Source organism: Rhipicephalus microplus, chromosome 1 (assembly GCF_043290135.1).
Source record: "Rhipicephalus microplus isolate Deutch F79 chromosome 1, USDA_Rmic, whole genome shotgun sequence".
Classification (NCBI taxonomy): Eukaryota; Metazoa; Arthropoda; class Arachnida; order Ixodida; family Ixodidae; genus Rhipicephalus; species Rhipicephalus microplus.
The window spans coordinates 130,462,014-130,486,552 of record NC_134700.1 but is presented as its reverse complement, the minus strand read 5'-3'; the positions used below and the strand labels follow the sequence as shown (position 1 = coordinate 130,486,552).

The 24,539-nt window shown below is 45.0% G+C and overlaps 1 protein-coding gene across 2 annotated transcripts; it reads right to left on the bottom strand.

Moving 5' to 3' along the window:
- Nucleotides 1–1,048: 1,048 nt before the first annotated feature.
- Nucleotides 1,049–23,728, bottom strand: LOC142768798 (uncharacterized). 2 transcript variants are annotated; one of them, XM_075870976.1, is made up of 8 exons: nt 23,595–23,728; nt 21,735–21,994; nt 21,264–21,322; nt 20,940–20,993; nt 19,449–19,472; nt 17,463–17,516; nt 11,623–13,219; nt 1,049–1,494 (listed from the first exon to the last, which is right to left on the bottom strand). In XM_075870976.1, the coding sequence occupies exons 2-8, from the start codon at nt 21,925–21,927 to the stop codon at nt 1,241–1,243; spliced, it is 2,235 nt and encodes a 744-aa protein (XP_075727091.1). In that variant the 5' UTR covers nt 21,928–21,994; nt 23,595–23,728; the 3' UTR covers nt 1,049–1,240. The 2 variants fall into 2 exon arrangements, with proteins under 2 accessions (XP_075727091.1, XP_075727081.1); XM_075870966.1 differs by having other exon boundaries at nt 23,599–23,728.
- Nucleotides 23,729–24,539: the final 811 nt, after the last annotated feature.

Sequence of the window (24,539 nt, the reverse complement as noted above, 5' to 3'; positions counted from 1 at the left end):
CATCTGCACGAGCAATTAGCAATGTCATAGAACCGGCGTGTGCATCCGTCCGGACGGGAGTAATACAACGAAAAGTTGAATCATTTGGAAGTTTTTGGTTGGTCTTTTTCAATGGCGGCAAGCATTTGGACTATAGCTAGCATATTGAAAGAACACCATTCACAGAGTTCGTGGGGCATCGAGCATAGTTGCGCTGTGAGACAAATGGGAAGTTCAGGTGCGAGCGATTTTAGGCGGAGTTTGTAGTCTGAGCTCTGCGCAATTTCTATGGAGAATATTGTCTTAAGTTCCTGAAAGCTTTGATTCGAGGTGAAGCATAAAGGATCGCTCGTAAACTACGACTGAAGATGGCGTACAAAAGCGCGGGTTATTGAAAGTCATTTCCTTATAGAGGCTAATAGAAAGTGCGTGCTGGCAAGTGCTCAGCGTCTGTCCTTTCAATATTCTCTTCGAAAAGCACGCATTCAACAGACGAAACTACTCACTTTCGTGAAACGGTAACGCCTTAGATATAGGTTATTGTTACTGCATAGGAGTGCGTGTTAAAAGGACGATCGCCGTCTGCGTAAAATCGCGCTTTACCTGTCTTAAGGCCCATAGCCCAAACTTCATTATCGGGGGGGGGGGGGGGGGAGGGGGCAGTTCGAAGGCCTTGAGAAGCTCGAATTTTCAGGATTTATTTTTGGGGAAGTACCTCCTTCATCAAAACTTTGAGAGGAGGGTGGCTAAGACAACCTTTATGGCTACGGGCCAGCTGGCCTTAGCGTATAAAGTGGAACCCTGCTCAGGTCATAGATGCGCGTTGTCTAGCCAATCAGAGCGGCCACAATTTGATAGGGTTGAAATAGAGGAACATACGTCTATAAGGCGGTCACAAATGATTAAAAATTGGTAGGGGTAGAAGGGATTATGTCGCAAAACATCGACAACAAAAAGCAGTCGGCACTACACATAAGCCGATGAGCCAATGATGCTCATAGTCCTGATAATGGTCGTGATTGTTACGAAGATAAACAAAGGAACTTTTACAAATTTGCTGTGGCTACAGTTGGGCATTTTATTACCACATTACATTCACTGGAGCTGCCCCTTTTACTACCGACAATAACTGACAATATCCAAGGTCCTTCGCGATGCCTTAGTTCCCGTATAAGAAATCTCCCGGTATTCAACATGGCCACCTCTAAGGAATTTTCAACAAGTCGTAGAGAGTGGAGCGTTCTTCAGTCTGCCTCTTGCTTCACGCTTTACCACCCTCACGCCCTCTTTCAGTGCGCTGTTCGCTACTGGTAGCGCTTGTCCCCGATGGCTCTGCTTGCCCTGTGAAGTCGTCGTCGTCGAAATTTATGAACTCCTCGAGACCGGACAGAGTGGTCTGCTGCCTCACGGCTTCTTTGGCGCGCGTCGTGTCTAGAAGCGTGTCGCCCATATTGTTCTGGTTCTTTCGACGCCTCCTGTCTCGCTTTTGTCGAGGAACTGTGTCGGCGATGTCTCCTGCGAATATTTCACTCTTTTGTGCAACAATTTTCTCTGCTACACAAGAAAAAAAAAGAGTATGTCATATTTACACGATTGTAAGTGTTCTCAATTGTGCGTCAAATGATTTGAAAGAATTTGATGTAGCGCGAGGCGAAATGCGGAAACAGTAAAGGTGCAGATGCCACAGGTACCCTGAATCTATACGGCACGGAATAATAAGCGTGAGCAAATTTCTTAAAGTAAATTTACTTGTGATGCCTCTAAAAAATCATAATATCATAATGCTGTGTGCAAAGTGGCTTGACGGCAACAAGAGGGAATTATTTTTTCAAAACATTTTGTGAATTGTTGCTGTGGGTGCCCGTTATACACAAGAAAATACTATATGAATTATAAGTAAAATTTGTTGCAGTTAGAGTACGTACAAGTGTTCTGACTGTTTGGAACACTTTTGCAATGCAAAGATTTTATTGAACATAAAAATAGGTATACACCGTCAAGCACTTAATACATTACCTGGTTTAGCAAAAACATTTCCTATCGCGGGACGCCACGAAAACAGGGAAGCTGTGTATTTAGAAAAAGTGGTTACTGGTTTAGAGTACTTGGCATTCTGCTGTCAGAGCAGAGAGCCGTCCCGAATAATTCTGTCGAACAGACAGAATGCATTGAGCGTGGTGTCATGACTGGGATTACAAACCAGGTGCGTTTAGAAGTTTGTAACAATAAAAAAGGTTACAATTTCTCAGGAAAAATCGTTTAGCGATTTGGAGTACTTGGTACTCTACTATGGGAGAGCAGAGAAATGTCGCAGTGTAATGACACCACCGAATGGCACTTAGCTTGGCTTTGACTGCGCTTAGAAAAAGAGTTTGACGATTTCAAGTTCTTTGTACCCAACTATGGGCGAGCAGGGAGCCGTCCCCTTGGCTAACGGAAAATACCTATGACCAACACGTGAGAACAATTTAGAGTATCTGGTAGTCTACAATGGGAGATCGTAAAGCCATCCCAGAAAATCACTCGAATAATCAGTGTGTTTAGAAAAAAATGGCAGCATATCCAAGAAGTGAATGATGGAGAGTGGGGCGAAGCATTCGTCTGTCCATGCGTCCGTCTGTGTGACCGTCCATGCGTCTGTTCGTGCGCCCGTCCCTGCGTTCGTTCATGCATCCGCCCCTGCGTCCGTTCATGCGTCCATCTATGCATCTGTCTGTGTGTCCGTTCGTCCATCTATTCAACACTTCAAGTCCCACCATCTCGCATCTTTTTATCATATATTCCCCATATAGAAGCACCGCCATTCAGTGGACATTCGAAGGACTAAACGAGAGGTGGCACACGCACACTTTCTTACTGCTTGCGCTTCGGGTCTACTTCCCGCATTCAACCACCTTGAGTTCATGGTATATACTAGTAGTTCACTGTATTCATGGCACTGCGGCCCAATGCTCACTAAACCTTTCTAAAACAAAGGAGGTTACGCCCAGCGAGTATAACGTAGCAACCTTTTCTTGTCAGATAGTGCTCAATGTACATGCCAGTGGCTGCTAATGTGAAATGAGAGACAGGAGGATTCAGCTTTTAATTTCTTACGGCTTGCGCTTCGTATCTGCTTCCCCCCTTTAACCACCTCGAATTCCTTCGTGGTATATACTAGTTTATTGTATTCGTGGCCCTGCGGCTCAACGCTCGCTAAACCTTTCTAAAACTAAGGAGGTTACACCCTGCGAGGTATAATGTAGAAACCATTTCTTGTCCGATAGTGCTCAATGTACATGCCAATGGCTGCTAATGAGGATCGCAGCGTGCGCGTTGACTAAAAGCCGAATGCTCCTGTCTCTCATTCCCCATTAGCAGCCATTGGCATGTACATTGAGCACTATTTTTTATTGTTAAACAACGCACAGAAGAATTCTCTCACCGGCACCACCTTGGAGGTCAAATGTTATACCTATTTCGGGTATGTGCCACTGGTGGTTACGCACTACGAGGGACGCACAAGCCACGCCATAAGGACTGTTGGTTTCATTAGATCAAGAGAAAGCTTTTGATTTCATAGAACATGGCTACATACTAAATGTTTTACATGCATACGGATTCCCGGATAAGTTCATTGACCTCATCCACGCGATGTACACTAATTTAGAAAGTACCCTTTACTTAGATTTTTTTGAGAGTCACGCATTTAGAGTCACGCGTGCGGTCCGTCAAGCGTGTCCCCTCTCCCCAGTGTTATTTATCCTTGCATTAGAGCCCTTCTTAAGGGCCGTTGAACATCACCCGCAGATTCGTGGCTTACCTCTACCCGGTAACACTCAAGTAAAGGTCGCTGCATATGCAGATGATATCACTCTATATGTACATAATGAAGAGTCGCTGCAGCATGCTCTTGATACATTCCATGATTTCGGTATTATCTCCGGTGCAAAGTTAAACTTTTCTAAAAGCCAGTATTTTTTCATTGGCAACCCCAGCGGTCGTATCAACATCACGTCGCCTTTACAGTGGTCTCCTGAGATTTCAATACTCGGAGTTACTTTCACTGTATTTGGTATACAGGATAGCATCTCGTCATCCGTTGTACAAACTCTTCTAAATGATATCAAAGCAGGCAGGCACTTCGAATTCCCCCTCTTGGAACGCCGATACTTAACTCAAACGGTGTACCTAGGAAAATTTTGGTACCTTTGCCATTCTGTTAAACCACCGCTCCACTTCTGCAGGAAAGTGCAAAGCTGCATCAGTTCATTTTTTTGGTCTGGTGGCACAGAATCGTTATCGCGTCCAGCGTTAGCTCAACCGCGAGATCAAGGTGGGTTTGCATTCCCTGACGTTTCCGTCGCGGCTTCTACATTGTGCCTCCGCACTCTATTGCGAATACTAAGCAATGATGACATGCCCGCTCAGACACTGGCTCGCTACCATCTGGGGCCATCACTACGTGTCTTCTTGCCGGATAGCCAAATAAACAAAGGTCCCCAATCAACTGAATTACCATCTTTGTATCGAGCCCTTCTGGCATTTCACCGACGTTTGGAAGCTACGTGCCCAGAGATAGAGGTGGCCGATTCTAAAGTGGTGGACACAATGGCCGCCCTTCTACGGCCCTTGGTGCCCCAGCATCGTCCATCTGTATTGAACCGCGCTTGGAAACCAATAACTGCCGCAGTGTTGCCAGGGCATCTCAGAGACTTTGTCTGGAGGTTGGGCTGGGGCTTGCTCCCCACGCGAGATCGGTTGCAGCGATGGCAGGTAGTTCGCACTTCCACTTGCCCCAACTGCGTCATGGTAGAGACCAATCAACATGCGACGTTTGAATGTGTGGTTTCCCGCCTTTTTTGGCGTGCGGTTAATGCTGGTTTTCGGGGACAGGGTGTGCGAACTTTCGTGTCCAACGGCCGATTTCCGCGTAGCCGCTTCTCCGCTCTCTTAATAGTTGCGGGGCTGTTCAGCCTTTGGAGAAACCGATGTGAGGCCGTAGCTGCCAATTGCCGCCGGCGTGCCTTGTGGCCGATACTGGGGAGAATGAGACAAGAGATCTTCGCGTTCCTCTCCAAAGAGCTTTTCTTCCTCGGGGAGCAAGAGTTTCTGCGGCATTGGTCGTGCCCTTTCGTCAAGGTAAAACACGAAAGGATACAACTCATTTTTCGACCGACTTGGTGCTAAGCAGCGCCCGTTGAGTTGTTACATATGATTTCATTTGTTACAAATTGTGTATCATTTGGATCTATTGTATCGTTATACCCTTGTATCGTGATATCACATTGAATTTATGTGTACATGTATGCCAACATAATCATGTATATTAAAGCAAATGTCTTCACTGTAACGTAGTGATGTTAGTCGTGAAATATAGATGTGCCGAAGTGTATGTGCCCTGTTACTGGAATGGTATGAAGCCTTTGTGTTCTGTACATGCTGTAAATAAACTTTTTCTAAACAAGGAGCTTCACCCCTGAAAAGTGTATAACGATTTAGAGTACTAGGTACTCTACTATGGAAGATCTTAAAGCCGTGCCGTAGGCATCTTGCGCTGCCTCCTAAAGTTCAGGAACTGCGGCCCAAGACTCGCTAAACCTTGCTAAAAGCAAGGAGGTTCAGTGACACATTACACCTTCGAAAAAGAAACAGTATCGAATCGATAGTAAACAATAGTGGCGATTGCATTAGACATCTAGAGCCCTCCCCCTTTACACAAGTTTGTATCGTTCTTCTAGTAAACATTTCTTTCAAAATCATTCAATTTGGACGTGTACAATACTCTTCTTATGTGCACCTGCTATAGGCGACAGTTATTCTATCCTACATCCCATCTATGGTATGTGTCTTCCCTGCTTTGGACATGAAAATGGCCTCTTTTTTATGGTGAATCCCAAAGCCATTTTCGAAGTTTAACGGACGTCCGATTGAATGACTAACGAGAAAGTGATTTCAGTTACATGAAACTGAAATTCATTTTCAACTTAATCATTAGGTACACATTAAATGCGAAGCATTTTTTAGTGAACTTCGGCTACTTTGAACGTATCTATCTATCTATCTATCTATCTATCTATCTATCTATCTATCTATCTATCTATCTATCTATCTATCTATCTATCTATCTATCTATCTATCTATCTATCTATCTATCTATCTATCTATCTATCTATCTATCTATCTATCTATCTATCTATCTATCTATCTATCTATCTATCTATCTATCTATCTATCTATCTATCTATCTATCTATCTATCTATCTATCTATCTATCTATCTATCTATCTATCTATCTATCTATCTATCTATCTATCTATCTATCTATCTATCTAAACTGCCTAGGACATTTAGCTCTCCTGGCCGCTCCGATAATGGTATCGGTACCTAACTTGGTATGACATAACTTGACTGTATGAACAGCATATTTGACTAGTCATAACATGAAAATCATAGCATGTATGTCATGAATGTCCTTATTTACATTTCACGGTGTTGTAGCTCTTGCGGTGGTCTCGTTCATCTTTGCGGTGGTTTCGCTAGCGTCACATATACCCGATTTGGCATTACAATACTTGAATGGATGACAAAGATATATAAGATGATAATCATGATATACGTGTCATGTAGCAACATGACTACATATCACGCTTATGATGCGCTGGTGGCCGTTTCGCTAGCTTCACTTATAGGAAATTTGGTAATACGGGACGTGAATTGATGAGAAAGGTATGATACTGGTGCAAACATGACAAACATGAGATACGTGACATGTAACAACATGACTGCATGCTAGCTAATGATGCGCTCGCGGCCGTTTCGCTAGCTTCACATGTAGCAAATTTGATATTTCGTGAAGCGAGCGGACTACATAGGTAAATCACACAACAAAACATGATAATCACGACATGCGTGTCATGTAACAACATGACTACATGCCACACTGATGATGCACTCACGGCCGTTTTGTTAGCTTCACATATGCCAAATTTGGTATTACGTGACGTCAATGCATGACGAAGGTATGTGACCAGTGCAAACATAATAATCATGAAATGCATGTCATGTGAGAACATGACTACGTGCAGCAGTCAAGGCGAAAATACATTTCGACGTGATGTGGTGCGCGTACTCGCCGGCGTTCATTTCGTCGCGTCACGCTGGCGTTGCCACGCCAGGCGTCGGTCCTGCCATATACTTGCAGGCCGCGCTGAATTGCTCTGACGCATGCGCTTTTCAACGCGTCCGGCGTCCCTCCGTCACACACAAAAAAGGGAGACGCAGTGTTGTCTGGGTAACGCATCGGCGCAAAATACAGCATGTCGCATTTCGCACGGTTGCCTCGGGCCGCGCCGACAGACGCTGGTCGTGCCTGGCTTCAGACTATAGAGTACTCGCGTTTTGCTAACGTAGCGTCGTTGTGCCCAGCATTCGCGCGCGTCAACGCTACATTGGAGTATATTGAGTCCTTCGTGATGCGCTCGTGGCCCTTTTGCTAGCTCCACATATACCAAATTTGGTGTTACGTGACGTCAATGGATGTGGAAAGTATATGACAGGTGCAAACATGATAATACTGACACGTGTGTCATGTGAGAACATTGCTGAGTAACTCAGGGGACGAATTGCAACTCACGATTACGGAGTTAGAAAAGGAGAGCAGAAAGGTGGGTCTTAAAATTAATCTGCAGAAAACGAAAGTAATGTACAACAACCTCGGAAAAGAGCAGTGCTTCGAGATAGGTAATAGTGCACTTCAAGTTGTAAAAGACTATGTCTACTTACGGCAGGTAATAACCGTGGAGCCGAACCACGAGATTGAAGTAACTAGAAGATTAAGAATGGGGTGAAGCATCTTTGGCAAGAACTCTCAAATTATGACAGGTAGATTGCCACTATCCCTCAAGAGGAAGGTATATAACAGCTGTATCTTGCCGGTACTTAGGTACAGAGCAGAAACCTGGAGACTTACAAAGAGGGTTCAGTTTAAATTGAGGACGACGCAGCAAGCAATGGGAAAAAAATGGTAGGTGTAACCTTAAGAGACAAGAAGAGAGCAGAGTGGATTAGGCAACAAACGGGGGTTAATGATATCATAGCTGAATCAAGAAGAAGAAATGAACATGGGCCGGGCATGTAGCGCGTAGATAGGATAACCGCTGGTCATTAAGGGTAACTAACTGGATTCCCAGAGAAGGCAAGTGGGTTAGCGGGAGACAGAAGATTAAATGAGGTAACTAACTGGATTCCCTGAGAAGGCAAGCGGGTTACGGGGAGACAGAAGGTTATGTGGGCAGATGAGATTAAGAAGTTTGCGGGTATAAATTGGCAGCAGCAAGCACAGGACTGCGTTAACTGGTGGGACATGGGAGAGGCCTTTGTCTTGCAGTGGACGTAGTCAGGCTGCTGCTGCTGCTGCTGCTGCTGCTGCTGCTGCTACTGATGATGATGATGATGATGATGATGATATACCTTTCTCATTCATGCTTCACATATCATCGATTCCCACTGAGCGGTATGAGTGGTATGAGTGGGGTATGTTGGCATGTTCTTACATTAAATGCGGGTCAAGATTATCATGTTTGCACCAGTCATATATTTCAGCAGCTATTGACGACACGTAACACCAAATTTGGTATATGTGGAGTTAGCAAAACGGCTGCGAGCGCATCATGAAGGGCCCAATATACTTCAATGTAGCGTTGACGCGCGCGCACGCGGGGCAGAGCGACGCTACGTTAGCAAAACGCGAGCACTCTGTAGTCTGACGCGAGGTGCGACCAGCGTGCGTTGGCGTGGCCACACGGCAACCGGCGCGACATGCGACATGCTGTATTTCGCGCCGAGGCATTACCCCGACGACACTGCGTCTCCCTCTTTCCGCTGAATTTCGCAACGATGCATTACCCAGACAACACTGCGTCTCCCTCTTTCGGAGAGACTCCGAACGTGCTGAAACGCACATGCGTCACAGCAACGCGGCGCGGTACGCGCCAGCGAGTATATGGCAAGACCATGGCATGGCGTCGAAACGCCGGCATGACGCGACGAATTGTACGCTGGCGAGCACGCGCCCCGCATGACTCCTAAATGTATTGGCGCCTTGACTGCAGCATGTGGTCATGTTCACACATGACACGCATCTCATGATTATCATGCTTGTACCAGTCACATACCTTCGCCATTCATTAGCGTGACGTAATACCGGTTTTGCCATATGTGAAGCTAGCGAAACAGCCGCGAGGGCATTATGAGTGTGGCATGTAGTCATGTTGCTGCATGACAAGCATGTTGTGATTATCATGTTTCGATGTATCATTTACCTATGTCTCTAAGATAGATAGATAGATAGACAGACAGACAGACAGACAGACAGACAGACAGACAGACAGACAGACAGATAGATAGATAGATAGATAGATAGATAGATAGATAGATAGATAGATAGATAGATAGATAGATAGATAGATAGATAGATAGATACGCTCAAAGTTGCCGAAGTTCGCTAAGAGATGCTTCGCATTTAAAAAGGAACATAGACAAGTCATTTCCTTCTAGACACGTTAGGCACCTGCATCCTAAGGGCACCCACACAAACTACCTTCTGGTCAAATATATCTACTGCTTCGATCACTACCCATGTCAGCTTGTTTTTTTTTCATTGTTCTCACTTTTGTATCAGTCAACGCAGGTGCGCAGCTGCAGTAGCTGCAACGGAAGGCAAGGTGGCCACAGCCCTTCCTAGAGTGGTGGTAGTTATTGCTCGGTAAGCACCGTATTCAGGCGCCCATTTCCAACGTACACCTTGTCACATATCAGTGATAGGAAATACACCACACGCTCCGTGCACGTGACGTAGTTCTGTACCTAATTGAGTACGATTCGTTTACTTTGTTCTGTGTATTCCATGTTTCTCTGAGTCCAGACACCGGAACTACATATGTTCAGAAAAGTCAACGCCTGCAGCAGTCTTAAGGCCAAATTTTCGAAATTTCAGTGACAAGGGGGGGTGGATGTATGGAGTGGCAAGTGGTATTTTGGTCTGCATGTGAGCATTGTCATTGCCAGGCACTGTGCAAGCTCCTTCAGAGCAGGGTTCGCAACTTTTTGAGGTGGGGGGCCGAGTTAGATGGAGCAGACAAGGCCGCGGTAGCTGTAAGGCAAATTAGGGGGGTGGCTTTGGCTAAAAGAAAAAAAGTTGGTCAGCCGACAGAACTGCCCTAGTTATGGCTAGATTCTTACTAACTCTGAAGATTGGACGCAATTCTAAATAAAAGAGACGTCTAACACCATTTGAGGTCCAAAATTATGTTTCGAATACAGTAAGCGTGAAGATGAAAAGTGGTGTGGTTATGAAGTCCGATTGGGGACCACTTAATACCGCCTCGCGTGCCGCAGCTTGTCCACCCATGCTTGAGAGCCCTTCAACAGTACTTTACCCACAGACTAAAGCAAGGAAAACGGGCACCTTAACTCCCGAATCTGATGAGCCTCGTTGAAAATCTTCTGGAACACCGGCATGCGAATGATTTTAAAAGCGCGTTTTGTAGAGAGTAACGAACTGTTGCTCTCTTGGCTGATCGAGAAAGCATGGAATGAACAGAGTGGACGGCCTTGTGCCAACCTCATATTAAACGGCAAGATTGCACCCCTTCCCGTTCAAGGCGATCAATCTTGATTGATATGTGGGGTTTAACGTCCCAAAACCACCATATGATTATGAGAGACGCCGTAGTGGAGGGCTCCGGAAATTTCGACCACCTGGGGTTCTTTAACGTGCACCCAAATCTGAGCACACGGGCCTACATTTCCGCCTCCATCGGAAATGCAGCCGCCGCAGCCGGGATTTGAACCCGCCACCTGCGGGTCACCAGCCGAGTACCTTAGCCACTAGACCACCGCGGCGTGGCAAGGCGATCAATCTTGCCGCTGGCTCTATATCAGCAAAGAATGGTTGTTTTCCTCGCCGCGAGATGACTCGATAAGAGACTGTGGTTGCTCTTGTTTCCGCTTGAACTCGCTGCCAGCAGCCGCCGGAGCGTGTGGGCCACGTGTTTCCATGTTCCCTCTCATAAAGATTGACACTGTACAGTACTTGTGTTAGTAACGGCAGTCGGCATCACACCTGCCACCACGTGTCACGTCTGATGTCTTGGTTTTCTGGCCTGTTTTCTAATATTTATTGTAGTAGTGACAGATTGCACCACCATTCCATTAACGTGACAGGGCTAGTTGCCTGTGTGCAGCCACAAACTACAGGCCTTCATCTTGCACTATTCAAAGTCAACTTCAATATGAGCGCCGGGGTAGAGCCTAAAGCTGGCGGCCAAAGTGCCAGCTTGGTAACCTACTATGCCACCTAGGAGGCATGTGGACGTTGATATGAGAATAGGAGACGTGCAGCGGGTAACAAGACGCAGGAACGGAGAAACAAAGAGAAAAGTGCGCACAGCTGCCAACCGCGATTTCATTTGGCAAAGAGCCCTCCTCGCATTTGTTTCCTTGTCCCTTTGCCTCGGTGCGTCCTGCACCACACAGTATTATGACCACCCAATAAGCCCGAACCACCAAACCCCTAACGGGAGGTGATAGTGGAATGACCAACTACTTCATAAAACATATATAACAAATATTTTATGAATCCCATCCGGGCCCCGCACTTACCATTCACGTCAGCTGCGGCGAGCTCCTTTGTGTGGTCCCCTCTGCTTTCCATATTCGCGCGCCCGTTTACACCCTTGTTTACTCTCGATACAGGCCTTTCGACATGATTTTCATAATTGTTTGCATAGTTGCGTTCCGCACCACTTTCTTTCATGTGTGACGGCGTTCGACCATGCTCCTTTCCTACAAACTGGTCGGGTAAAAAATCTTGGTCATTCTCGTACTCTCCACGCGGTAATCTCTTCCTTCGGCGACCATTGGCCGTAACCACACTCTGATCACTGTCATAGCTGGTTTGCGGTCCTCCCGCCCTTCCTCCGCGCCAGTTGTCAGGGACACTGTCCGGGTCAGCGTCGTAATCTTGTGCGCTTTCTCGCCACTTCCCATAACTTTTTTCCAGGGCCTCTTCTCCATTATTGTTGTACTTTTCTCGTGGCCCTATTATTTTTCTATTGTAATCATCGGCCAGGACATCGTCTTGGTCTTCTTCGTAGTCTTCTAGAGGTCTTCTTCTCTTTCTAGGATTGCTGCTGTTCGGGTTACTTTCTTTTTTGATGTTGTAGTTTCCCAGTGGTCCTCTTTTTCTCCTGCGAACACTATCTGGAACCTCTTGGTCAGCGTCGTAGTCTTGAAGGGGTTCTCTCGCTTTCTTTCTGTGGCTATTATCCAGACCCTCTCCGAGGCTAGCCCCGTAGCCTCCTTGTGGTCTCCTAGTCCTTCGTCTTCTACCAACAACTGAATCTCTCTCCTGGTCTTCTTCGTAGTTTTCTGGTAACCCTTTTGTTTTTGTCCTCGTTCGATGATTGTTACCCATAACATCTCCTGGTTCAGCACTGTAGCCTCCTTGTGGTCTCACGTTCTTTCTACGGCCATTGATAGGGACCCCTTCTTGTTCATCTTTGTCGTCTCTCGTTCGCCCTCTCGTTCTTTTTCCGAAATTTCTGACTGATGCCTCTCTTTCGTCAGCGTCATGATATCCTTGCGGTCCTCTCCTTTTTTTACGATGGCTACTGTTCAAGACATCGCCTTGGTCTGCGTCGTATTCTTCTCGTGGCGCCCCCCTACGAACATGATCTGCGGCATTCCTCGATGGATCACGTCGATGGTAAGGTTGGTTCTTTCGTGCTTCCTCGCCACTGTCATTCGCCTCTTCCGAATCGGGAGACTCTGTGGTCTGGCGACGGTTTTGCTGTCGGCTTGGGGGGCGACCGCTTTTATGGTGCTGGTCAATGCCGGCGTCATGCATATCGTCTATGTTGTCATCAGTATAAGCGTAGCGGTGATTTTTCCAGTAGTTCTCTCGCCATCTGTCTATCTCGTCACCGTAGTCCTTCACTTCCGGCGGTGTGCTACTCTCTCCTAAGCCTCCTGGCTCTTGGCGTCGGTACGGGCGGTGACCGTCGGGTCGTAGTTCGTATTCACCAGACGTCGCCTTCCCGCGATTAGGTTGACTTTCGTCCTCACCAAAATCGGATGCGTTGTCTGCGTAGAACACCTGGCGGTGCGGCCTTCGACTTGGCCAGCGTATCAGTGGCGCAGGTGTTGAAGATTGTGGGGCTGCCGTCAAACCAGGATTCTGAGATAACTCGTTGGCGCTCTGTGAAGTGAAAGCAAAGCGCTGCGCTGAAAGACACATACACATTACTTAACATTTTATAACTACCAGTGTGCAAGATTTGAGCAATAAGGAAAGCTTAAATACGAAAATCAAGAACACGAAAGCATGAAACCTAGTCGATAATTCAGGGCTATAGTATATCGTAACGTCACTCCAAAAACTGACAGCCTTTTAAAACCAATATTTGAGAATCCGATGAGTATCAACAATTATGCCTAAGCACGAGAAGAAGCTGCTCTAAGTGTTGAATCATTTTCCTAGTTGTCACTTTTCGTCCTAAAATTGGCTGTTGAGTGCCTTCACCCAAGGGCACCGACAAATGCCCAGTACATAAAATGGCATGACTCCGGGGATGTAAAAACTATCGATCACAATGACTCAAACCATCCTTGTTTTTTTTTTCGTGAGAGGTGGACTTGTATTTTGATTTCTTTTTTGGGAGTCTCGAAAAATGACCTGTGGTGCGTCTAGCGGTGAAAATATGAATGATCCGATGTACCCGGCCATCTAAACATTGATTGCTGTAAGTGGTTGACGACTTTTTTTACAATTGAGATATTGTTCATTTTTTGTAGCAAAAGATGAAAACGTACGTATAGGCATGTGTTAGTAGCATGCATTAAAGTGGCACTGCCTTCGCATTACGTAATAAAAGGATGCTCGGGCGTGTATTGGGCAACTTTTGAGCCAGCTCATGCCATCATGCACGTACAGCCTAGGTCATGAAGACTTTGGAGTGACATAGTTCTGCTACCTGCATTTCATCTCCGAAATGATGCAGACTGCTTTTCGGTGCAGGCGTGCATGCGCGTAGTGACGTTTTCGATGGCAAATGCTTATTTGGCAAATCTATCAAGATATTAACGGCTTCTGGACGAGCCACCCGTGAGGCAGGTGCAGGGAACCTTGGACACAGGTACACACAACGTGGTACAAATACAGGGAAGCTGTATAAATCGAAATCAACCTATCGTAACCATTTGTCATTTTTAAAAATTGTCTAAAAGCTCGAAATAAAGGTGGTTAAGCAGAGATACAGAAAGTCCTGTGAAAACAGACTGGCGCAAGTGTTCACAAATCAAGGGAAGAGCTAGCAGCATCGCTATCAATTCCCAGCGTTGCTGGACGAAAAGTACGTCCAAGTTTAGAGCCTTTCAGATAAAAAAAATATTTTTTGTAAAACCACTACGCATTTTAGAGATTAGCTACGGCACCTAGTAACACTGCGAAAGGTGACCTTTCAAATGCACTGCAAAAACTGGGTAGACAAAAATCAGTTGTCGGTTCCTTTAACAACGTGTTACTGCGTTCTCAACCTAATGCGACAAACCCAGTTTACGTATCGGTACTTGCTTTTATTATGCGTTATTCGCAACGCCCATAGACTGTCGCGCCACCAAGTGGAACTCGGAGGCATCCTCTCGAGGATGTTCAGTAGGCAGACTCTCCTTTGTTCGGCTGTGCTAGCCTCAGTGTTAACGCGTGAGCAAGAAACAAAAACTAGCCACTTCGGATGTTTCGTGCATCACTGAATAAACCCAATTGTCTGGAAAAGAAGAAACCTGATTTGTTCTTTCGAGAAGTGAAGTTTTCGTGAAAATTTGTGGCAACTCGCGCTTTCAAGTATAGCCCGCAGTATACACATGTTAGCTTCGCCAGGCTTTTTGTGGCCGCGAAGGTTCGTTAAACGTTATCATCTCACCTTATCTTAATAGCATTCGTCAGTGCTATTGTAGTGCATGAATCTTATAACATTTATTGTACGCCGCGGAAGCTCACGCGAGCTCGCGATTTGCTCTTCCAAACCTTGGCAAACGTTACGCCGCTTGATATTCACGTTCATTGATAGATGGCAGCACACTTCAAGTGATTCGCTTCGTGCCTGATTTCAGATCGAATTGTTCTTCACGCCCAGATAAACGTGGTGAGCAACACGGTGTTGGTGCTGTCAAAGTCATTCGTGGAAGAAATTCCTCCGATTGCTTCAAGCAATGATGTTGAAACAAACCATCTTGACGAGAATTTTTCACTGAACATAAAAGGTTGTCAACGCACCAAAAGTGACAGCGACGATGAACGATCAGCTGCTAACTCACGAGGAACGAGTTGCGTTTCACGTGCCACCATGCATTATTGTTTTTTCCATGCTAGTAAGTAACTTTGATTGTACGTATGTGTAATGTTCTTCAGTCAGGTGAAAATAAAAGCATGGTTTTTCTTGTACATCGGGTGTTTGGCGATTACTGTGAATATTATGGAACGCCGCTTGCCGCCAACGTGCTCGAGCTCGACCAGCGAAGCGAAATGGTTAGAGCGATGATATGTGCAGTTGCGAGTATAATCCACGCCTCTCTGCTAACTACTTCTGTACTTCAGCGGTACCTCCCGAATGGTGTTGTTGTTTGACCAATTTTTCTATTGTGACGTAGCGAAAAATCATGCGTGTGTATTCTTCTCGATGTTATTGTTTCGCTTGCGCTAACGGAACCTGCAATATCCGAGGGCAGGAAATTTCGCACGGCTATACTCTGAGCGTTGCTATGCCGCAAGCGCTACATAATGGGATGTTAAATGCTTGTGTTCCGTTGAAGAAACAACTCTGTGTTCATTACAGTGCAAGTGATGACGTCGCGATGCTAGCGGCTTACTACTGCGGCAAATCCTTCAGGCAGGTTCGGTACAAACTACCTCGAGGTGCCGTTCAGTTCATGCGTCAATTCTAGGTGCAGTTTTCTGTAGCACGTACAGGATTCTATGAGGCATCGTCTATTCACGGTCGATCAGCTGACACCACCACCCTTCACGCTGTGGTAAAAAAAAATTAGGTAGCGAAGATTTAGTAGTTCCTATCGTCTGAGAAAGTACTTTGGCCCGATATACATTTATTTTAAAATCAAGACTTCATCCTGTGAAAGTGGCGTGGGGTGCACGCCCATGCGTCGTATCTTTTTCTTTGCGAGCTCACGAGTTGACCCTTCTTCCGCAGCCATCTTGGATTGCACGGCGCGACACCTATAGCCCGTGGGCATGGCGAATACACTTGGCCCTGCATCGAATTGCTTGCCGTGTCTTCCTGTATTAAAATAATGTTTTTTTCAGGCCGAAATAAACTTATCGCGACTTTTGTTCGAAGGCATTGTGTACATAGGCTGCCTTGCTGCAAGACTATGAGGTTCGACGAAGCATTAAGCAGCGCTCCGTAACATACAGTCGCCCAGTATATCAGGCTCGAGTCGCCACTACAGCGTTATCTGGTAATAATTAGTGACACCTTGATTACGTGAGGTCTGGTGAAATTGTGTGGAGCACTCAAAGTGTTAACAATGCAGCGACACAGCCTTAACAACACTTTCCTAAAAATGCTCGCATGTTATTGCTCTTGGGTTGCCTTGAGTGTTTACAAGTGCGTTTTCAAACCATTGTTTTGGAATAACTGTTGGCTCCCCGGGGTGACGTTACAGAGGATATTCGGGAAACAGAAAGACACAAAAACAAAAAAGAACCGAAAGGATAAGGAAGCCCTGCCTGTCCCTGTATCTTTCTGCACTGAAATTCACTAATCTGATGTGACAACCAAACAACACGCCCAAACGGTCACATTATTGAAGTTACAGTGAGATATGCCAAAGTTTATTTCTATACACGCCATCAATCAGTCTGAATCTCGAATCGGCACAGAAGTCACGCTTCAATACCCTTGAAACTTACGCGTTTGTGAGCAAGGGTGAAGACATCCGCGAATGACTCGTGGTTCTCTCCAAAAGTGCATATAGCCATACTCATTCCGCTAAAAGGCGCCGAGAATTTATCAAACAACGCAGATATAAACGGACAACGTTGCCAAATATATTTATAGGTATATATATTTAAGGAACGAGTGGAGCACCGTTAGCACGTGCTCCATAATTTATTTCGCAGTTTCCGCTTGCACTGCTTTTTTTTATCATGATTAAGCTATGCGACTGAAAGCATTCGCCGCGTTTCGACTAACAGGTTCATAATTGTAAGTGGCAATTAATTTCTTGCAACATTAGCCGTAAAGATGAACACATTTCACGACTATTGTTAATAGCTGAAATACTGGGGAAGTATGATTGTAAGTAAAACAAGTCAGTGGTATGTTCAAGTTTGAATTCATAAAATTATGGCTCGGCATTCGGTGTACCAGGCCGCACAAATATGGGAATCTAGCGAAAGTCACTTTAAGCGTATGCTGTCTTACCAAAAGGCAGTATAGCTGCTTCAACTCCATGCGCAGGCGCTTTACGTAGCAACGCTGAAAAATAAAACAAGACGAAAAAGTATTGACTATGTCATTGACTCTACAGACCTCGAGCCACACAAGTTAATACGATCATGTCGAATTTGTTAGAGCACATGTGTCAGTGCTCACTATGCAAACACTTTTTTTTCTTTTTTATCAGATTCGCATCAAGATAAAGCTAGAACAGCTAGCACCTACGCCAGTTGGCACTGTTGCGTCTTAAACGGTTGCAACAAACGTTGGACAAACAAACGAAGACACCAGTAGTGTGCTCCTACATCTTCTTTCGTTCTACGGTTTAGAGTTTGCTGCAACTACTCAGCATGCAAGAATGCCAGCGGAGCACGGTAATAGGACCAATAACATAATGAAGCACAATGCAACAGAACGTTAGACACTGGGCCACCACAGTGGAAAAATCGAAGCAAGCAGCAAAGACGAGACAGGAAGAGCCGCTAGCTTTGCCGGCATTCAAAACCGTACACCACCAGCAGCAACCTGAATGCGTCCACTCAATGGTAAAAGCCTCTACTATGCTCCACCACTCAGCCCAGTTCTGTGGTTATGTTACATACGCGAACTCCTTAATCTCAGCTGCCCACCTTGCTTTCTGTCTTCCCCTTCGCGTTCTTCCCTGTTCTTCCTGAAAATGCATGCTATGTTGTAATTTCCGCTGAAAATTACAGCTGTACAAGAAGAAAAATCAAGAAGTAACTGTAAGTTGGAGGGTTGGTTTGGTGCTGTGTTACGGTGGTTGGGGTGGTTATGGGGAACTGAAACATACCTGAGATTCAAGGATGCGCTCAGGCTAGGCACCACAAAAAAAAATCGCTCATTTGCGTTGTCACTCGTTGAATATTTTTCATAGAATGTGTAGGTTTATCTGGCTCGCTTTGTGAATCCTTTTTGCGCTGATTGTTGGTCGTTTTATGGACGGTATAGAGACACCAGCCAGCGTTAGAGATGCGACGGCCATGGGCTACGCTTGTCGGTCACGAATGCAGTGAAGCTGTTTCAAAGCGCTGTAGATGGGCACGAGGCGGGGAATGTGGATTTTATGTGAGAGGCAGTCCCCGCTTAAATGAGTCTTTTATACTTATTCAGTGGCTCACCCCATGAATGAACCCGCGTGAGTAATGTGCTTGCATTGTGACCTTGCTTGTGAACGCGTTTTTTTTTTCACGCAACTTTATCATTTTGAGCCAGTCTAGAAAAACACTCCGTGCCGCATAACACCGCAAGTCTTCTCAAAGAACATATAAAGTTGTTACGGATCATTTACGCGTGGATGCAAATTCTGGGTTAGCCGGTATTTTATAAGAATGTACGCTTTTCTAACTCGGTTATTGCTTTACCGAATATGTAAATACTTGTGAATCCTATGTAGATTTATTTTGTATCGTTCCTTAAGCCTTTCAATTGAGTTGACAACTCCTTCGTGTTATAAACCTGTATTCGTACTCATGAACACACAGTTTGGTCACTATAGGCTAGTTTCAGGAACATACAAATTGATCTCAAAGCATCGCTAACGAAGGTGACAACCCAACCAAGTAAATATAGCATAAGACGGGAAGCAATTGATGTTGTTGGTTAAGTTGATCGCGCATCAACAAATGTGGAAATACATGGTCCTGTAAAGTTCAAGTATGCTAACAGAACAATGAAGACAAGTGCATGTCCTTGTGTGCCGTGGTCCGGGTGCAAGCACTTCGTAGAAGACCACTAAGCTTAAAGTGTACATGCACAAAAATATGCGACAAAAGTCTGTGCATATTTGACTTCCTATAATAAAGCCATCGTTCCAAAGATGCGCATATTTGAGTTCATAAAAGCAAGAAAACATGCCCGTAAAAGTATGCTAGTTATCTCTACCGCATGCTATTTTGGGGTATTGGTGCAAATCAGTGAGAGCTGGTGAAGTTATTAAAACACATTACTTACTACAATTCCCATTGCATTATCTCCCTGAAAGAGACCGGATACAATTATTTTCGTAAAGTTCGAATTGTGCGTATTCACCCAAACAATGTCACTCAATTTCTTTCCTTCGCCGCACTTATGCTCATTCAAGTCTTGTTAGCAGATTAGAATCACTCGACAGACTGTCGTTAATGTAACGTATCTTCTTGTGTTTCACTTACCACTGACTCCAGGATAAATAGTTATGCAGTGATTGTAATGAAACCAACGTGTTAAAAGTATACTTCAAGGAGGCAGCAACCAATTTGACAAAGCCACGTCCACCTGCCTAACGTTCCCCTTATCAACATTCGGTGTTCAACTGTTTCTTATCGCTTCAAGCCTCCATCTTCCCATGAGCATTTGTCTTCTTTAGAGCTACCGACCGAAATATAGAGAAAGACACGCAAATCGCTTGCCGAGATATTCTAAAGCTGCAATATTTTAGATACCCGTGACTTAGTGGCATAGCTGTCATTAATACTCTGCTTTGGGATGATTCGCAGTATATCAGCATTCGCGCCAAATCGGCTGTAGAAAAAGAGATCCAGATTGCACCAAGTAAAGTTTGTTGTAAGGCAACTTTCATTTCTACAATAGATTCGCACTAAACACCCCGGTATCTGCCCGAATAATAAAACTCATTTTGAAAATTACCATTGTCGTCTTCATATCTTAGGAAAGGGCGAGTTCAGGTAGCGCTAGATATACACATACGGTGAACTCGTGGTCAGAGTAAATCTTGTTATACAAGCTTGATGATGTGCGGTTACCACTATACTTGTTAGCTAAAAAAGCTTGATTCGTTACTCCCTCAACTAAACCAGTCACAAGCGTGAAAACCACATCATCTACCTTGGGCGTCGATTTTGAAGCCAGCTACAATAACGTCAGAACAGTCGCCTATTCTCTTTCAATTACCACCGCGTGTCTACTACCTTTTTTTATATCATGATTCACACTCACGGAGCAAACCGCATTATTTTTCTAACTGCGTTTAGAACTCCCACAAGAACTCTTGTAGAATAATATTTCGTCTCGTAATTTTTTTTTCGCCACAGGAGACGCTTATACTGAAGTGTAATTGAGTGTCATCGGCAGCTTTTGTAACAGAAGGCACTTCCACGTCTTTCGCACAGCTGACATAGTATTAGCCAGTAACTTTGTTGGTTCGACACGCTAAGAGCCGACGTTCCAAGGAGCTCATGTGCTCAGATGCAGGTGCCCGTTATTGAACCTCGTTGGGTGGAGAACAATTCAGAGTACTCTGCCATGGCGTGCTTCACAATCGCAGAGCGGTTTGGACGCATCAACTTCAAGCAATGAGTACAATTACACTGAGGCTGCTGGGCTTATCGTTTGAGAGAATTGTGGTAGCCAACAAAGTGGTTTTAACTGGAAGTGAGTGTGCATTACTGGGAGTCATATGCAAGGCGCCCCAAGCTTGCTGATAAAGTGGCAAGGCGTACTCACATATTCCAATAAGTACTGTTCCTCGCTCAGGCAGGTCTTTGTTCTCAGGTTTACCTGTAAGTAATAATAGTTCAGTAGCATATAGCGTGAAATATTTGACTGCCATGAAGATTACTTGTGAGTGCAGCTTCTCCTAAGAACACAATGGATCCACCACTATGCGTGAATCCTTTAGATACAGAGCGCAATGTTTCTAGATTTTAGGAGAGCTAGATTTAAAGGATACCAGAAATGTGCATGCCGCTTCTCTAATAAATGTCACTATACCATTGAGATTCTTCGCCATCCCGAATTCACAAATATCACTCAACACTTTCCGCTTACACTTCGTGGCAGACACTTTCTTGCCTTGTCCAGGAACGAAGCATTCATGTAGCATCTTTCTGCACATATAAAAGAAACAAAAGTTAGCTTAATCAATCCTACTTTTTATACTACTTACTTCACGCTAGTAAGCACTTCCTGATCGCTTTTTAGATGGCATAGGTATACATAAAGTGTGGAATACAAAGGTGTCGCAGACACGATCTAGACATGGCGAAGACTGGTCCTGTTGCTGACTTCCACTTAAGCTTCAACTAGCACGACCTAAGGGCTGATGTGACAAAGTAACGCTGTGAGGAAGAAAATGGATTTTCTCAGTGTCTACGACAGTACCGAAGTGATTTACCTACCACTGCCTTCTTGACGTTACCTGTGCATTAGCTTGCTGTCGCTGAAAGCTAACTTCCTTTTACACGCATTACTTTGTTCAGTGTTACAGGGTAACCAGAACGTGAGAGAGTCACTGCTCACCACACGCGACGTTGTTGATGAGGGCATACACGGCAAACGTCGGGCGCTGTCGGGCAATCTTGGCGTATTCCTCGTCCATGCCATAGTCCGCTTTCGAGGAGCCGAAGCGGCCACCACTCGCTGCACGAACAACCTTCGAGGTTAGTACGGCGGCAAGAACGATGCCTGCCCGTGTGAGCCAAGCGCACAACATTCCCGGTTACTGTGTGCCCGAATCACGCCCTTGGTTGACTATTCCTTCTTCATGCACGTCTGCTAACCTGTGTGATGGATAAAGAAACCAATCAGAGTGGTTTCCCAAGAACCTTCGTTTCTCACCCAGTGTTGGTGGCTGAAAGGACTTTCGATCACGAGTAAGTTCCGTACGCGGTAAACGACGTATACTCGCAATTCGCGCTATGGTGGGGGCGCAGAAGTCAAGCAAACATCTATAAATTTAGCGGTGTTAACAAATAAAACAAACTCATATAGGCCAGCTTAATACCACACTGACGACCTCAGCAATATATTGAACGACGACGCAAGGCCAATTTAGTCGTCGAAGGCGAGGTTCAAAGTTGATATGCTGTTAAAAGAGCTACAGACAGACGATCAAAAAATACTATTTTCGCATATGGTCAGTGAACAAACGGTTTAACTGATAAATATAGACACTGATAGACAGAATACCTTCAGACAAAGGAGTGAATGAGAGTGCAAATGGAAAATGCTACGGAACATCTTCAAGCACGAGGTCACTGAAGGCGTTTTTATGTTTTATGCGCGCATGCGAAGAAAATACATGTACAGAGGAACAACTGAGTACTATTTGTATGGGAAGCTCATTAATGCAATTGACTTCTAGAAGTTCACCAATCACTAATGCAAAAGCGTCATTTGTCTCTGCCCGTCATGTGTTAAAGGCACGAAATGAGGTTTCGGAGAAGAACTAAGCGTGGTTTCAATTATCTTGCAACCGTTCACAGAAATACAGAAATCGAGAGTAACAGAGCTTGCTTGGGCTCATCCAGGTGGATGACATTGTTCTGCAGGCGGACAGTGTATGGTATATGTAGGGCCAGGCAATGAAATGACATATCAAAGCATCAATTTTAACACAGAGAGATCAAAATTTAGGGCTCCCAATAAATGAATAAATACTCATCGGATATGAACCAAACAGGCAGCCACTGACAGATTATTCATTTACCAGTGCGTGCGAAAATGTAAAGGAAATACGTTGCATGTATCTTCGGAGCTACCGAATTAAACGTAAGGTGACGCAGTAGTGGTGCCAGTATTGACGCTCTGACGTGCATTTCTTTGATCAGTGGTAAAGTTAGGTTTTGTAATTAAGCAAATGTCATGGATATCAGACGCCCCCCCCCCCCTCCCGAGAAAGCACAAATAGAAGTGCATTGCTAGAGTATAAAACTACTCTGACTTCAGTCCCCACGTGGGAGCTGCCCGCAACACAGTGATCTGTGTTTTAGAGGACCAAATAAAAGTTTATCCAATCCAATCCAATTCATAGAGGTATTCAGGCGGTTGCATATCATAATATAAGGGATATTTATAGGAATGGTTTTGTTGAACGCCTTACTAACCAGACCAATCGCGCGTGCTTAAAGACTTAGTTCGGTACCGCTTGCTCACAATCTTCGAGCAGCCAGTCATATCAGCAACAAAAACGTCAAGTATTTCAAGATTTTATGGCTAATAGCTTTGCATTGAGCTATTGTGGTTTTTTCATGTCAGTATTCTCTCGTGAAAGCGCTGACTACCGAAAATGCAGCGTAAAAGTGACCGCTGAATGTGACAATTTACTGCTAACAACAGCTTTCTACTGCTGAGTACCCGCGTGAAAAGAAAGGTAGTCACTTGCTCAGAGCTCCTGTGCGCGCGTCCCTGTCGCTGGCCATCGTGTTCGGGTGGCACTTGGGCGTCACATTCACTGTCCTTAGGGAGACACACAAAACACGCACTCGCGGTTTTGAGGCCAACAGCTCGGTGGTGTTGGTGCTCTCCATCTAAATCATGGCTCATACCCGCTATAAGGCCGGTCACGCAATTGATAGATTATTTTGCGTTATAATTTTTGCAAGATTTTTTATAGTTTAAGCATCGTTGAAGGCTACAGTTGTGAACTGGTTGCACAAAATGTTAATAAGGGACATTTCACTCTGGTGGCAGGATGACATGCACGCTCGCGAGGCCCTCTGTCGGCTCAGTTTTAATGTAGAGAGGCCCTTTAAATAGGAAAACATTGCACAGTGGAGATCAAAAATAATAACCACCAATTTCATCTGCTCCCAAGAAATACTGGAAAATTGCGCTGGAGACAAATCTCTTTCTGGAACTTGAATGAAGAAACGAGTATGGCTTTGAATTTGCATCCTCTTTCTCTTTTGGCTTCCTGTCAGCCAAACTAAAACTAGCGAGGGGAATGTGAAAGTTACACCTCAGAAAAAAAGGTGGGCATGACACTGATAGACAGATGATATGCCTAAGCAACTGTATCTGAAGCTACGACAACGTTTTTCTTTATTTCGAAAGTTTGCTCAACGGCAAACAGAATTATGTATAGAGATGGAGGCTGGTTTCTGCTATATACATCAACAGGGCTCTATGGTAAGCTCCATAAATGCCCACATCATAGTCTGGTGGTCTCGTTGAATGGAGGCCCACTGGTCTCAGGTAATGTTTCTTACCCGAAAAAAAAACGACAAATGTTTTTCACCTCACTATTGCTGAAGCAAAATAAGGTAATCAGGACACACTCAGCTTGAGTTGCGAAGAACGGTACAGAAAATAGCCGTCAAAGAA